Source organism: Aulonocara sp. 'chitande type north' Nkhata Bay, linkage group LG10 (assembly GCF_057382095.1).
Source record: "Aulonocara sp. 'chitande type north' Nkhata Bay isolate Kocher_YH1m ecotype deep benthic linkage group LG10, A_spYH_male_GT1.1, whole genome shotgun sequence".
Classification (NCBI taxonomy): Eukaryota; Metazoa; Chordata; class Actinopteri; order Cichliformes; family Cichlidae; genus Aulonocara; species Aulonocara sp. 'chitande type north' Nkhata Bay.
The window spans coordinates 10,798,773-10,814,325 of record NC_141353.1 but is presented as its reverse complement, the minus strand read 5'-3'; the positions used below and the strand labels follow the sequence as shown (position 1 = coordinate 10,814,325).

The 15,553-nt window shown below is 39.8% G+C and overlaps 1 protein-coding gene across 4 annotated transcripts; it reads right to left on the bottom strand.

The window, feature by feature from the left end:
• Positions 1 to 248: 248 nt before the first annotated feature.
• LOC147320316 (complement C1q-like protein 2) lies at positions 249 to 3,683 on the bottom strand. 4 transcript variants are annotated; one of them, XM_086308172.1, is made up of 5 exons: positions 3,497 to 3,683; positions 3,184 to 3,237; positions 2,263 to 2,316; positions 860 to 994; positions 249 to 756 (listed from the first exon to the last, which is right to left on the bottom strand). In XM_086308172.1, the coding sequence occupies exons 1-5, from the start codon at positions 3,681 to 3,683 to the stop codon at positions 476 to 478; spliced, it is 711 nt and encodes a 236-aa protein (XP_086164298.1). In that variant the 3' UTR covers positions 249 to 475. The 4 variants fall into 4 exon arrangements, with proteins under 4 accessions (XP_086164298.1, XP_086164299.1, XP_086164300.1 ...); XM_086308173.1 differs by having other exon boundaries at positions 3,217 to 3,237; XM_086308174.1 differs by lacking the exon at positions 3,184 to 3,237.
• Between the last annotated feature and the right edge of the window lie 11,870 nt (positions 3,684 to 15,553).

Here is a 15,553-nt window from a genome sequence, read left to right as displayed (position 1 = left end):
AAAAACACCTGCATGATTATCAAAGAAGAGAAAAAAACTGTTGGATTTTGCTCAACTTAACAGGAAAGACTCCAGTTAAAAGCAAACATGTGGGCCAGCAGTCACCAAAATAACAGACTGACCAACACAGGACAGTGGAGCCAATAAAAAACGATGCAGTTTACCAACTTATAGAAAATAGTCAGGACCTAATGGAGGAGCAGCACTTTGTGAAGAGCCGACTCGAAGAAAGGACAAAGAGAAGAGAATCACTGAGCATGTAACTGGATTTATTTGAATCAAAGATAACAAGAAGAAGTAAATTATCTGAGTCAGTAGAAACAAATAAACACAAAACTAGAACCCAACCAGAAAGAGAGAGAGAGCAAGAAACTGATTCCAGCAGGTGATTTACTTCCTGTTTTACTTCTAAAAATGGCTAAGCTCCGCCCACACAGGACAGGCCAAACAGGAAGTGTTGGAGCTGTCACACCTCTCACATGGTGAAGATCAGATGACCACTGAAGGTGGTGTGATGATTTTGATTGTCATATATCCTTCTACCATCGAGGAGACGCACAAACACCTGATCTCCAACCTCTAGAAGCAGTGAGGCTCCATTAGAGCCACTCAGTTCTCCAGCTGCTGTTTGGTGTTCATATGCAATAACAACGAGCCCTTGATTCTTGTACAAATAAGCACCTACAGCAACACCACCATGTCCAAACATGTGCAACTCAAAGTGGTAGACTCCTCTCACTGGTGCAGTGAAAATACCTGTGGGACATTTGTTTTTGTTAAAAGGAAAATCAGCTGTTAGAACATCTGGAACATCAGCCTGACATCAACATAGCTGAGAAGTGACATTCAGTGTTATTACCTGTGGATGGGTTGTAGGCATTTCCAATGTTCGTGATAACATGTTTGAAGACCAGAGTGGTCTCTGTGTTAAAGGGTCCGACGTATGGTCCAGTGCCTGGAAGAAGCACAGCTGCTGAGAAAGCCACATGTGTGGCTGAGAGAGAGAGAGAAATGTCATTATTTAAACTTCCTGTTGTAGAGTTAGACTCTTCCCAAAAAAGTGACCATGACAAAAACTTTAATCTCCAATGAAAGAAATGTTTGACAGCTGGAAGCGTTTCACTGTCACAGAAGAAATCAAACTCTGTGACTTGAAAATGAAATTTGATCAAATCTAACTTTGAGGATCCTAAACTCGTCCTTTAGATCAGACAGGAAGTTATTTTGTAGCTTCTGCCAAGACAACAAACTGTGTTATTCAGTCTTTTAGTTGCATTTTGGTTTGTGCTTCAGAAAAACATAAGCTCAGTTTAATGTCATTCAGTTTTCAAAAAACAGGAAAAAGGAAACTGTGCATGGCTTTAAACGCTTATCCAACAGGTGCTCATCAGCAGGGTGAACACGAGTTCAATACAAAACAGGAGTTCGTGGGGTCACCTGTTTCTGACAAGATCATATAAAAATAAAACATTAAAATAGACTAACGTGTATCAAGTCTGAGTCTTCATCAAGGTCTGACAAATATACAGTCAGCCCTGAGTGGCTCTCACCCTACATCTGTGCCAATGTATTTTAAACCTTAGAGCAAACTCATTTTTCAGTGATGACAGATTTCTTTAGGAGAGAAAAAACATGATGTTTCTGCCATTTAATTCTTTGTCTAGTTCTTTTTGTCTTCAGCGTAGTATAAATGACCATGGAGAGGTTTTTATGAGTAGGAAAAGCCATAAACCTGATAATAACTAATACAGAACTCTCACTGAAACAGTGAAAAGTCCAAAAGTTTATGGCCTTGTTCATATTTTCCTAAGCTGACCAGGGGGTCAGATTGGAGTGTTCGGCAAGTCAATTCTGGCCCCTGGGCTTAAAGTTTAACACCCCAGCCGTAGCAGATGCTAAAAGTGAAAATTGCCAAAATACAGAGGTCCATACATATAAAAACTATATGAAGACTCAGAGGCAATATGTATTTCTTGGTAAATTTCTCCAGGAATTCAATTTCTTTTTTGATAATTTTATCCTAGAGTCCCTCAGAAATTCTTTTTTCATAATGTAATTCAGAAAAGTGGATCCAGTAATTGTACTTGATGTGTAAAAACACTGTGTGTACTAAAGTTATTTCTGTGAATGAAATAAAAATGTTCAAGCACAGTGACACCACTTTATGAATAGATTGATAGCACTGACATATGTTGATCCGCCAAAAGTAAAACATCTGCACAGCCAGTAAATGCACAGTCAGATAAGATTTCCACACAGTACCTTGTAGCTCCTGCTTCAGCGCGTCAATCTCAGTCTTCAGCTTTGCTGCATGATCTGAAAAAAGCAAAGAGATCAAACAATCTCACTGACAGCACACAGTGATTCACATGTTTTTATCTGTAAGTAAGAAAGTAACTGTGACTCTCATTCTGTTCATGCTACACCGAGCGGTGGTCTCCCCCACGTCCCCTCATCCTCCACTTCACACAGGACCACACCTCCTACAGGTGCTGGGTGGAGAATGGTTGAAGAAGCAGACTTGTTTGACTGCATCACTGATTCTCATTTGAAATCTGTGCAGTTTCACGCTGTCATGTTTATCCACAGTCTGTCAACTCTCCACTTCGTGTTTCCCTCTCTCTTTCACTGAGACATGAACCCTAGACTGTATGTAAACAATGGCGTTATCATGCCACTATAGCTCTGCTGGTTGAGCAGGTGACCAGTATTGATTATACTTACATAGCACCTTTCTACTCAGCTGACCACACAATGTGCTTGTATTCATACACATACTTTTGATCTTTGTCTAAGAGCTTTGCCTAACACACTCTGATAGAGGCATGTCGCCCAAAGAAGCTTCAGCATGTGGAGCCAGAGAGCGATCCACCAACCTTCCAGTTGGTAGATGAGCTGCTACCACCTGAGCCACAGCTGCCCCGTATGCTGAAAGACTGCAGTGCAGCTCATTTGCCCTCGCTCTCTCCCTGCTTTACCACAAATAAAGACAATGTTGGTGGTCAAGTTGCCTCTGTGATGAACCACAGATTTTCTAGCACAGTAGCGCCACCTGGTGGACACATTTATAGCAGTGACACATGTTGATCCTCCACCTTTATATTTTAGCATCAAAAACGTGTCAGCTGCAGATTTTTTTAACAGTTAGAAATGATCAGAGCCATGATGATTTCCACACAATACCTGTAGACTTCAGCTTCAGCTGGTCAATTTCACTCTTCAGCTTTGCGGTCTGTTCTGAAATAAGTGCAAAATAAAATTTATTTCCCTGGACCATCAATTTCTTTAAGGATTGGCCAATATTTCTATACTTACTTTTATATTTCATTTCTATACAAAATATTTATTTTCACAAGAAAACAAAACCATGAATGTTTGTCATTTCAGTCATTCTGAATATTTACGAGTGACATTGATATCTCTCTAACACAACACTGGATCATATGCCAATTTGTTTTTGCTGTTACTTCTCTCACTACCTGACATGATACTGTACCTTGAGTCTCTTTCTGTAGGACCGTGATCTGCTCTTTCTGCACAGCCACTGAGGCGGTCAGCTGTCTCAGCACAGCTTGGGTGTCCTGTGGACAGGGTTGTTGGTTTGAAGACTTATCTGCTTCAGCCAGATTTGCTGAAAGAGTGCAGACTGAAAGCAACAGCGAGAAAAACACAATGACCTCCATGGTGATATTGTGTCCTCTGCTACCCCGACTGAGCTTTTTATAGCATGTCAGACAAAGGTGTGTATATGGGGAGGTTACTTCCTCCAAACTTCCTCCCACAGACACAGCAAAATCTGAAACTTTCACTACAACACAAGTAAAGACTTTATCAATGAACCATGAATATCACATTTTCATCTTGTTACACTTTGTGAAGCTGGTCACGTTTTGTTTCTCTTTTCAGACTGTTGGAGATTGAGGAAATCTTGAGAGAATGAGGAAGAGGAATGCAAAAGAGATGAACGGATAAAACACCAGCTGAAAGGTGCTGTTTAATTACATTACTTGTGAGGTCAAACCCAGTCATATTTTGGTCTGTGGCCTTGTATTTTTGTAGCTTTGAAACTATGGTCTGGAGGTGTTTACGCCTGGGGCGGTTGATGAGGAAGTCCAACTGTACTTGAATGGCTTATCCTCTGCATTAAGGCTGGTGTATCTTTGCAATAACTGTCATGGTTGTGTTGTATGGCAAGCAGGATGAGGACCCGTATGTAGGCCTGAAGAATAAACTCAAAACGGCAGCTTTATTGCTGGAAAAACTCACGACAAATACAAACCTAAAGGAGAAACTGGAAACAAGAAACTCAAACTAGAAAACAAACCATGAACTGAGAACTAGGAAGTGAGCAGAAACACAGAGGAGAAAAACACAGCATTGTGACGGTATGATGGGGAACAGGTGGAAACACAGCTGGGACTAATCTGACATAATGAGACAGGGGAAAGCAAAGCTCAAAACACTGGACACAGGACACGAGACTCTCAAAGTAAAACAGAAAACACAAGCGACACTCACAAGGGTCGGCTGTCGCAGGGAAATGAACTGGAATACAGGGGGGTCATCAACCCAAGGACAGTCAGGGAAAATAGATGAAGATCTTTTTAGACAGGACAGCTACAGCTGCCCGTAGTGGACCTTATCACAGCCACAGAAACTGCCATAAGAATTAATAAATTAACACAACCTGAAGCAGAGCAAATCAGGATGAAGTTTTCAGCCACTCCCTCCAGCGCAACAACAAGTAACCCGATCAAACAGCTCCTTTCAGCTAAGCCGGTGTTTTCCTGGTTCATCTCTGTTGTTTTTAAAGATATCACCATTATCTAACAATCATGCCAACTGATAAGCTTGACACAATACAAGAAACATGAGGATGTGGAACAGAAGACCAGTAAAAGGGGAAAGTAGAGCTCTCTTTCTTTCCCAGCAGAACTTGGTTAGCTTTGGTCTTTGTAATGTTTTTATACAGAGATATCAGTTGGATATGTACTATACATATGTGCATGAAAACCACATTGTTCTGAGAAAATGGTTGTGAGTCAAGTAATAATTAATCTGACACTCAGGGGCTATAAATCTACCCTGTGATCTTTTTCAGTTATGATTAGGAATACAACTTCTGCTTATTACTGTCTGATCATTACTGTGTTTTCTTTGAAAGTAAAATCTCAGCCCACACAAATATATCAACAACAGTGATCACAAAACGGTGTATAACTGAACACAGTAGTGCAATTTTTAACCAGGTCTTCCCATTAACACCTGACCTGCCCAGAGGGTCAGTCAATGAGCTCGTCAATAGCTTCAATGCTAACATGTTAAATGTAATGGACACTATTGCTCCCATTAAGGTGAAGGTTATCTCTGGAAGGAAAAAGTCTCCATGGAGAAACTCCACACTGGTGAAAAATGAAAAAAGAGAGTGTAGGAAAGCTGAGCGCAGATGGAGAAAAACAAACCTCCAGGTTCATTATGACATTTATAAAGAGAAACTTCACAATTATAATTTACAACTGAGGAGTGCAAGAAGGTCCTACTTCTCTGACATCATCACTAAAAACAGCCATAATGCTCGGGTCTTATTTTCTACAGTTGACAGGCTAACAAACCCTCCTGTGTCAGTGGCAGCTGAACTTCATTCGACCATGGCCTGCAATGACTTTGCCAAATTCTTCACTGAAAAAATCCAAAAAATTAGACAAGCAATTGGTACATCAACAGCAGATCCAGGATATGTACTGTGTCCACCAAAAAACTGTTTAAACACCATGAAACAGTTTCAACCTATTAACAGCAAAGACCTGGAGGACATCTTAGGTCAACTGAACTCCTCCTCCTGCTGTTTAGATGTCCTGCCAACAAGTTTTTTCAAAAAGGTCTCAAAGACTTTAGAGTCAGACCTGTTACAGATCGTCAACTTTTCTTTATTATCAGGTGTGTTTCCAGAATCACTAAAAACTGCTGTAATCAAACCTATACTGAAAAAGGACAATCTTGACAAGACACAAATGAACAACTACAGGCCGATCTCAAATCTCCCGTTTTTAAGTAAGATCATTGAAAAAGCAGTTTCTCAACAGCTCAGTTACTTCTTAAAACAGAATAATTGCTACGATGCCTTCCAGTCAGGTTTTAGACAGAACCACAGCACTGAAACCGCTCTGACCAAAGTGTTTAATGACATATGTCTGAATACAGACAGTGGAAAAATGTCAGTCCTAGTTTTACTGGATCTCAGTGCAGCATTTGATACAGTTGACCACAACATATTACTCAAACGACTGGAGAACGGGACAGGTCTTTCAGGAACTGTACTAAACTGGTTCAAAACATACGTAGAAAACAGGAAATACTTTGTATCAATAGGTAACTTCACATCTGAGCAGACAAGTATCACATGTGGAGTTCCCCAAGGTTCCATCTTGGGACCCCTTCTGTTTAACATCTACATGCTCCCACTGGCACAGATTATAAACAACAACAAAATAAACTATCACAGCTATGCAGATGACACACAAATATATATCACAATGTCACCAGGAGACCGAGGCCCTGTACAGGCTCTTGGTAAATGCATTGAGGAAATCAATGACTGGTTGTGCCACAATTTTCTCCAGCTAAACAAAAACAAAACTGAGGTAATAGTCTTTGGCGCCAAAGAAAAACGATTACAGGTCACCAGAGAACTTCAATCTATACATCTAAAAACCACAAACCAGGCGAGAAATTTGGGTGTAGTGATGGATGCAGACCTAAACTTAGAAAAACACATTAAGACAATAACAAAATCAGCTTACTATCACCTCAAGAATATTTCAAGGATAAAAGATCTGATGTCTCAACAGGACCTGGAAAAACTAGTCCATGCATTCATCTTTAGTAGGCTTGATTACTGTAACAGCATCTTTACAGGTCTACCTAAAAAATCAGTCAGACAACTACAGCTCATTCAGAACTCTGCTGCTCGAGTCCTCACTAAGACCAAAAAAGTGGACCACATCAGTCCAGCTCTGAGGTCTTTACACTGGCTGCCTGTCCGTCAGAGGATAGACTTTAAAGTTCTGATGCTGGCCTATAAAGCTCTGAATGGTTTAGGACCAAAATACATCAATGACCTCCTGACCCAGTATGGACCATCCAGATCCCTCAGGTCATCTGGATCCGGTCTTTTATCAGTTCCCAGAATCAGAACCAGACACGGAGAAGCTGCATTCAGCTTTTATGCTCCTTATATCTGGAACAAACTCCCAGAAAGCCTCAGATCAGCTGAAACACTCAGTTTATTTAAATCCAGGTTGAAGACTCACCTGTTCTCAGCTGCATTTGAATAAAGCACCAAATCCACACTTTAACCTTAAATTTCAAAACTTACATTTAACTACTGATTTTATCTACTGCTCTGATTTAATCTGTTTTGATTTTATATACTGTTGTTTGTTTGTTTGTTTGTTTGTTAATTAGTTAGTTAGTTTATTTGCTTGTTTTAATCAATTTTAAATCATGCTTTTTATTTGTTCTTGTTTCTAATGTCTCTGTAAAGCACTTTGAATCACCTTGTTGTTGAATTGTGCTATACAAATAAACTTGCCTTGCCTTGCCTTATTAAGTGGTAATAAGCATACGGTAGCGTTCATACAACTAATTTCATTTCACCAAAACACAAAAATATGTTTTTTTAACTAAACTGATAATAGAGTTTTAAAGAGGGCTAGAAATGATTTGTTTTCTACACTTCTTCTCAGTGTTGCGCTCTACCACTTCCTCCTAACGTTATCCGAACATGGGCATGAGCATGGGTGTCTTGCTTTCTATTAAAGAACACACAAATTATAGAAGAAACACATTTAATAAAGAATGAGTTTTAATTTTTTGTAATTTTAATATAATTAGTTATACAAATTTGTTAAACTGCAGGAATGTCTTAAAGATATAAAGACTTGGGTGACCTCTAATTTCCTGCTTCTAAATTCAGATAAAAAATTATACAATAACTTGAAGTTATTGTACTCAGCCCCCAAAATCTTGAATATGCTCTCTGCTTGTTCTAAATGGCATTACCTTGGCCTTCTTGGAGTCATTTTTTAACAGTATATGTCTTTCGGTGTGCATATGAAACAACTATGTAGGACTGCTTTCTTCCATTTGAGCTGTGGTAATCAACATGTTGTGCAGCTCTGAAGCTGACACTCAAGAAATACAGCTGTTTGGGTCGAAATGTCACTATTAGCTTTGGGCAGAAATCCTAAATTCAGTTTTGTGACTACAGAAAACAAGTGCAGGATATTTGTTTGTGAAGGAGTGATGGGAACTGATGCCACTGTAGGACACTTCCTCATACTTCTGGAGTTTGACAAACTGATGCCAACCACAAAGTCAGCAGGTACTTTTTAATTTTTTAAGTCCTGAAAAAAGAAATTTAGAAAATTAGATTCTTTTTCTTTCATCAGTTGGCTCACTCATGTTGGCTGATTCTTCACGTTGCAAAATGGAGCAAATACAATTTTGTCAAGCACTGAAAATGTACCCTTCTTTTTCTAATAATATTCACGAAGGGAAGCATGCATAGTACAATGTAAAAATACTGGTCCCAGCACTATTAAATAAGGGTTTAAGATTTGCCACCTTAAAAGCCTATCTACACAGCCTGTTCATACATTAATCACATTAATTTATAGCAACAGCTATAAACTTATGTGCATTACATCAGTTTCATGCTTTGTACTTGGACTATGTTAAACTGCACTTTCCCTTTTAAATAAATAAATTCAAATTCAAAATTGAAGCATTAATTCATGGGATTGGGCTCTAAAAGCACACCGACAGGAACATATTATTGAAGTTAACTTGAAAGAGTCTAAGTAAATAGAAGTAATTATTAGTGTTTCTGCACATAACGGCACATTTGTGGGACGGCTGAGAATATTTTCTTTTCAATCAAACAATCAATCAATCCAAGCTTTATTCGCCACATGCAGGTTGCCCTGCATTGAAATGGGACCCCCCCCCCCCGACCTTATACACACAACACAGACATCACATGGGGTTACAAGTCGGAGATCGGTAGCGTTACAGAAAAAGCACTGAAATGTACACTACAATGGGAAAGTACAAGAGGAAAAAAAGAGACCTGTTCTCATGCTGGGCTCCCGTGGTAGGACAGCATGAGAACAGGAAGCAAAAAAACTCCTCTGCACAAAAAGCACATAAATGTCCACAGTACAACGTTACGAAAGACATAATAAGCCACAGGGTTGGGTGGGGGGTGAGGAGTAATCCGAAGCGAACACAGCAGCCGCCCTGCCCAGCGCTACCATTCCAGCTTGGGCACAGACCCGCCGTGTTCCCCCGCAGGAAACAAGCATCGAAGGCGTTTGGAAAGGGAGGGGGATGAGTGTGTGCATATCAGTGTGTATGTGTGTGTGCGTGTCCAGAGTTCAGCTGAGACAGTGTCCTTCGCCCTGCCAGGCTAAGTAAACAGTCTTCCAGCCAACCCATTAGATCATTTTCTAATGATCAAAAGAATACTTCAAGCTCAACAAAGTTCTTTTTTCCACACACTAAGACTATAAAATTACAGTCACTAATTTAACACAATTCCATAAATATGCCATGAAAAAATAAACTATACATATCTAAAATTTGATGCATTGAGTGTAAAATAGAAGCATTTACCCACAAATGACAAACCTTTGAACAGTGGTTAAGTGTTGGGAAATTACCCCAAGGATGCAGCGACGACTCATCCAAGAGGTTAAGTTCAGTGTTCGAGTTCACCACAACAAAGAGACTGGGCAAAAATGTCCTGCATGAGTTCAACGACAAAAACCACTGCTGAGTAAAAGGAACATAAAGGTTCGTCTCAGTTTTGCCAGAAAATATGTTGATGATCCCCAAGATTTTGGGAAAATACTTGGAATGGAAAACGTGGAATGACCAAAGCTGAACATTTGGAAGCTGTGTATCCTGTTACACCTGGTGTAAAAGTAATCACAGAAGAATACTCCAGTAAAAGTTGAAGTACAGATTTAACTCATTTACTCAAGTAATAGTGAAGGCTCTGAAATGTACTCAAGCTAAGAAAGTAAAATAATCTCTTTGAAGGAAGTTTCTATTTTTGTGCAAAGCTAACTGAACCAACCTGCTTTATTAACATAATAATAAAAATAATATCAGTAGATGGGAATACAAACTGTTTAACTGTTTTTTGTTGTTGTTGTTGTTGTTGTTGTTTTTAATTGTACTCAGATTAAAGAAAAAGAAAGAAACTGAGTTTTGATCTCCTCCATACCTGCTTCATGCCCTGGAGGACGGGGCTGTGGCCCCCCCACACCCTCTAGCAGATCATTACTGTTCAGATGCCTGGGTCGTTGACCCAGGGTTTTTGAGTTTATTATATTATTTATAATTTCTAGTCTTTGGGTTTTTGTTAGAGTCATGTCTTATGGTTTGTCTCTGTGTAATCCTTAGTTGCTGTCTCTCCTGTCCGCTATATCCCCGTGTCCAGTCAGTGTCTGTCTGCCCTGGTCCCACGTCTCTGTTCCCTCTGTTGTAGTGCCTGCCTGTGAGTCTGTGTCTTTGTTCAGTCTGTGTTATGTGTTTCCTGTTTTACTTTGAAGGTCTCTGTCTTATCTCAGTGTGTTCAATTTACGCTTCCTGGTCTCGTCAGTTCTGATTTGCCCCAGCTGTGTTTCCCTCCTGTTGTCCATTCCCTGATTGCTCCCTCTATGTATTTAAGCCCTGTGTTTCAGTTTGCCATTGTTGCGATCTACCTTTATCTTGCTGTGTGTTTTATTCTTAGTTTTTGTTACCCTTTTGAGTTCAGCATTAAAGCTGTTTTGAGTTACTTTCTGTCTCTGGAGTCTGCACTTTGGGTCCTTCTCCTGCCTGCACACAGCCGTCACATAACAATTACATGAAGGAACCTTTTAAAAACAAGCGCGTCCATGCTCACAGGTGTACACACGGGTGATCACACACACAAACCCTTTTTGGCTCATACCTCAAAGCACACTGTGCGCTGTCGATCATACGTGCTGCACAATAATGTTTAATATTTAGTATTTACTGTTATATTCCCATATATCATTGTGATGTTGTTTATTCTATTACTCTCGTTCTCTTCTGCTTGTTTTCTTTTTTCTTTCTCAACAGGTGATCCAGGTGATCGATAGATGTGTTTTTTTGTCTACTTATTCTGTTGGTTTTTGTTTTTTGCCCTTCTCCCCCGTCCCTCTTCTCAGCTGTTTTTCTTTCCCCCAGTCAAGTCTGTCCCGTATTCAGCAAGTGAAAATAAAATAAACAATAAAAGGTGAATCAAATAGACCAATAAGGCAAAGCTGGGATGGTCCATTTGGCAAAGTAAATTTACCAAATGGACCATTTCTTCACCTTTAGACAATAATTCTGATGCAAAAGAGCCAAACGGGACAGGCAAAAAAAACAAAAACAAAGAAAGAAAAAGAAAGAAAAATCCAAAAAATCTCTATTTTCTGTTACCTACACTGTAGGTAGGTTGACTTTGTCTCTAAACAGTAAAATGTGTCCAGTCAGGGGTTAAAATGGATTCAGCAGTTGGGGGACCCTAGAATTGGTTGTAGTGGCTCAGTGTGTGGAAAAGAGTCATAACTCACAATAATTTCTGTTGAGAGCTCCTGTACATTTTCTTAGTGTACAGGCTGTGATCAGCTGACCTGCTGCTCTTTGTGGATTTACACAGCTGAATTGAACCAGATGTGAGCAGATGTTTTATGAGTCACCTTGGCTGATTTCCATCCTCTACACTGACACTACACTGTTTGTGCTGTCTTTTTTCTAGACGATATAAAGTTAGTCTGAAGGTGGAATGCAGTCAGAATCTCGGCATCATCAGCTAAAATTCATATGAATCTCTGCTGCACTTGATGTAATCTTCCTTTCTTTTCTCTCCATGTGAAATACAGCAGCTGGACCTTTAGCAGCAACACACTGTGAGACAAACTGCACACAAACAGTTTTTGTGATAGAAATACTGCAACTTATGGACACCTGCAGTGTTCTGGTGTTGTGACAAAAACAAAAGCCTTTTCTGTGTTCCTGTTTAGATTCAAATTGGTTTGATGTTTTGAGGTTCATGGTGACAAAATAGTAACTCCCCTGAAATAGGTTAAAGCAAAAGTCACAATTTCATTTTGAATATTTAGGGGGTAGAAAGAACAGAAACGTGTTTCAAAAATCTAGGGAGGAAAAGTACAAAGTAGTCAGAAAAAAACTACTCAGATGAAGTACAGATACCTGAAAATGTAGGTATTTAGGAAGTACAGTAATGAAGTATTTGTACTTTGTTACTTCCCACCTCTGGTTACAGACTTGTTCAAAAATGAATTAAACTCATTTTCAACTCAAAATCCTGCACACAGTACCCCACAATGACATTCTTTTGCTCAGTTATTTGTTGAATCAGTTCAGCCTCGGGTCTTTTTGAGTATGATGCTACATGCATTCTCCTTTGCAGAACCTCTCAAGCTCAATCAACTCAGAGGTGGAGAGTCAGTGGAAGAAGGGAAGTGTGTTGTTCACTGACCTCAAGAGAAAGCTTATGAGGAAAGGTGCCAGAAATCAGCCCATAAAACTCTTGTTTTTTTAGGAGATCAAATCGGGTCCACATTCCCCTGGGTTGCTTTGAAACAGCCCTTTCCCACTGCACCTCTTCCTCCTGTAACTCCACTGCTGCCTGTGTCATTTCTGTGCTCTCCTCCCCACTTACCCTGTTCAACTGGTGAAAATGAGCAGTTCCCAGCCCCTGCTGCCCAGTACAGGCTTTCTTCCAGCCTTACTGCAGTGTCTGCTGCCCCTTTGTGGCCTGTTGTGAACCCTTAAAAGCCTGAATTATGAAATAACTGCCAGAAAAAGTAACTTAAAAAAATGAACCTCCTGTTTGTTTATTGAACCTTCTTACAATGAATAAATGAATGAATGACTGAGTTAATATGTACATATGGATTTGAATTTGTATCATATTTGCTCCATCTGGAGTTGTTTTAGCAATTCATTGCTAAAAAATTTATTTTTGTAATTTATTTTATTATTATTTTTTAATTATCATTATTACTATTTTAATTTTTTCACTGAAAATAAATATCCCACTGATGATGTAGAAGTCTGAAAAGGTGTAGGTATTAAATATAATACAATGACAAGAACTGAACGTCACCACTGCTCTAATCTGGCTGTCCAATTAAATCACTGTTCAACTTAAAACCAAGGTCAGTAATAGCAGGTTTAAAATAAACTTCCAGAGGTCCCAAATCAACAGAGGACTCACAGGGACCATTAGGTCCAAACACCAACACCTCTGTTCTTTCCCATTCCCGACTGTGGCAGGAAGATGGCGCCTTTGCTCGGTTTGACTTCAACCTGCCTGCATTGTATTGTATTTTATGCTATTATATCAGCCCTTTAATATATGGCGCTATGCTGCTGTGATTTATGAGCGTTCTTCCTTGCTCCGCATCGGAGAGTCTATGGAACGTCTTTATGATGATTGGGACAGTTATACGGAAACTTTCCCCCAACAATGTTTTTATTTCTTCCATATTTTATTTCTTATTATATAAAAAATTCAGATACAGATGAAAAATAAGGAAACATTTCAGACACACATTTTTATATCAAACTAAATCAGCTGTTTACATTTTAGTGATATCATGATAGTCAGATTAAGTTTAACATCTGTTAAGAGTTTAAGAAAAACACCTGCATGATTATCAAAGAAGAGAAAAAAGAGGAACCGTTGTGTTTTGCTCAACTTAACAGGAAAGACTCCAGTTAAAAGCAAACATGTGGGCCAGCAGTCACCAAAATAACAGACTGACCAACACAGGACAGTGGAGCCAATAAAAAACGATGCAGTTTACCAACTTATAGAAAATAGTCAGGACCTAATGGAGGAGCAGCACTTTATGAAGAGCCGACTCAAAGAAAGGACAAAGAGAAGAGAATCACTGAGCATTTACAGTTTTTCTCAGTCGCTTTGGTGCTTTTCTCACATCACTATTAACATTTGCACAGCAGTTATTGTATTTCTCCAACCAATTGGTGCAAACTGCCAAACCTAGTGGATAGGTCACTTGCTCAAAATCGATAATCCATTCCTCAAAAGCAAGTATTCATGTCAATGAAACTGCCAGTGTCATCGAAATGAGAAGTTTTGACACCATCTTGATGAACATGATAGTCAAATGACTTCGTCATGTTTTCAGTGTTTTGCAACGCAAAAAAGGTCAGAACTCAGCCACACTACCTGAAAATGCTCACGACAGCACTATACACTTTTTGTACAGCCATTTACAGTAAAACCTACAGTAAAGTTAGACATTCCTGTAGTTAGGGAAGTACTTTTACTGTGAAGGCTGTTTGTAATTCTACAATATTGTGCAAAAGAAAAGTTCTCTACAGTCACTTACAGTGGGGCAAAAAAGTATTTAGTCAGCCACCGATTGTGCAAGTTCCCCCACTTAAAATGATGACAGAGGTCAGTAATTTGCACCAGAGGTACACTTCAACTGTGAGAGACAGAATGTGAAAAAAAAATCCATGAATTCACATGGTAGGATTTGTAAAGAATTTATTCGTAAATTAGGGTGGAAAATAAGTATTTGGTCACCTCAAACAAGGAAAATCTCTGGCTCTCACAGACCTGTAACGTCTTCTGTAAGAAGCTTTTCTGTCCCCCACTCGTTACCTGTATGAATGGCACCTGTTTGAACTCATCATCTGTATAAAAGACACCTGTCCACAGCCTCAAACAGTCAGACTCCAAACTCCGCCATGGCCAAGACCAAAGAGCTTTCGAAGGACACCAGGAAAAGTATTGTAGACCTGCACCAGACTGGGAAGAGTGAATCTACAATAGGCAAGCAGCTTGGTGTGAAAAAATCAACTGTGGGAGCAATCATCAGAAAATGGAAGACATACAAGACCACTGATAATCTCCCTCGATCTGGGGCTCCACGCAAGATCTCATCCCGTGGGGTCAAAATGATCATGAGAACGGTGAGCAAAGATCCCAGAACCACACGGGGGGACCTGGTGAATGACCTGCAGAGAGCTGGGACCAAAGTAACAAAGGTCACCATCAGTAACACACTACAACGGCAGGGAATCAAATCCCGCAGTGCCAGACGTGTTCCGCTGCTGAAGCCAGTGCATGTCCAGGCCCGTCTGAAGTTTGCCAGAGAGCACATGGATGATACAGCAGAGGATTGGGAGAATGTCATGTGGTCAGATGAAACCAAAGTAGAACTTTTTGGTATAAACTCAACTCGTCGTGTTTGGAGGACGAAGAATACTGAGTTGCATCCCAAGAACACCATACCTACTGTGAAGCATGGGGGTGGAAACATCATGCTATGGGGCTGTTTTTCTGCCAAGGGGACAGGACGACTGATCCGTGTTAAGGACAGAATGAATGGGGCCATGTATCGTGAGATTTTGAGCCAAAACCTCCTTCCATCAGTGAGAACTTTGAAGATGAAACGAGGCTGGGTCTTCCAACATGACAATGATCCAAAAC

Coding starts and splice junctions, on each gene's coding strand:
- LOC147320316 (XM_086308172.1), bottom strand. CDS start 3,683: ATGGAGGTCATTGTGTTTTTCTCGCTGTTGCTTTCAGTCTGCACTCTT. Junction 995..2,262: donor GCTGAAGCAGGAGCTACAAG/GTACTGTGTGGA, acceptor TCTCTCTCTCAG/CCACACATGTGGCTTTCTCA. Junction 757..859: donor TGCCTACAACCCATCCACAG/GTAATAACACTG, acceptor AATGTCCCACAG/GTATTTTCACTGCACCAGTG.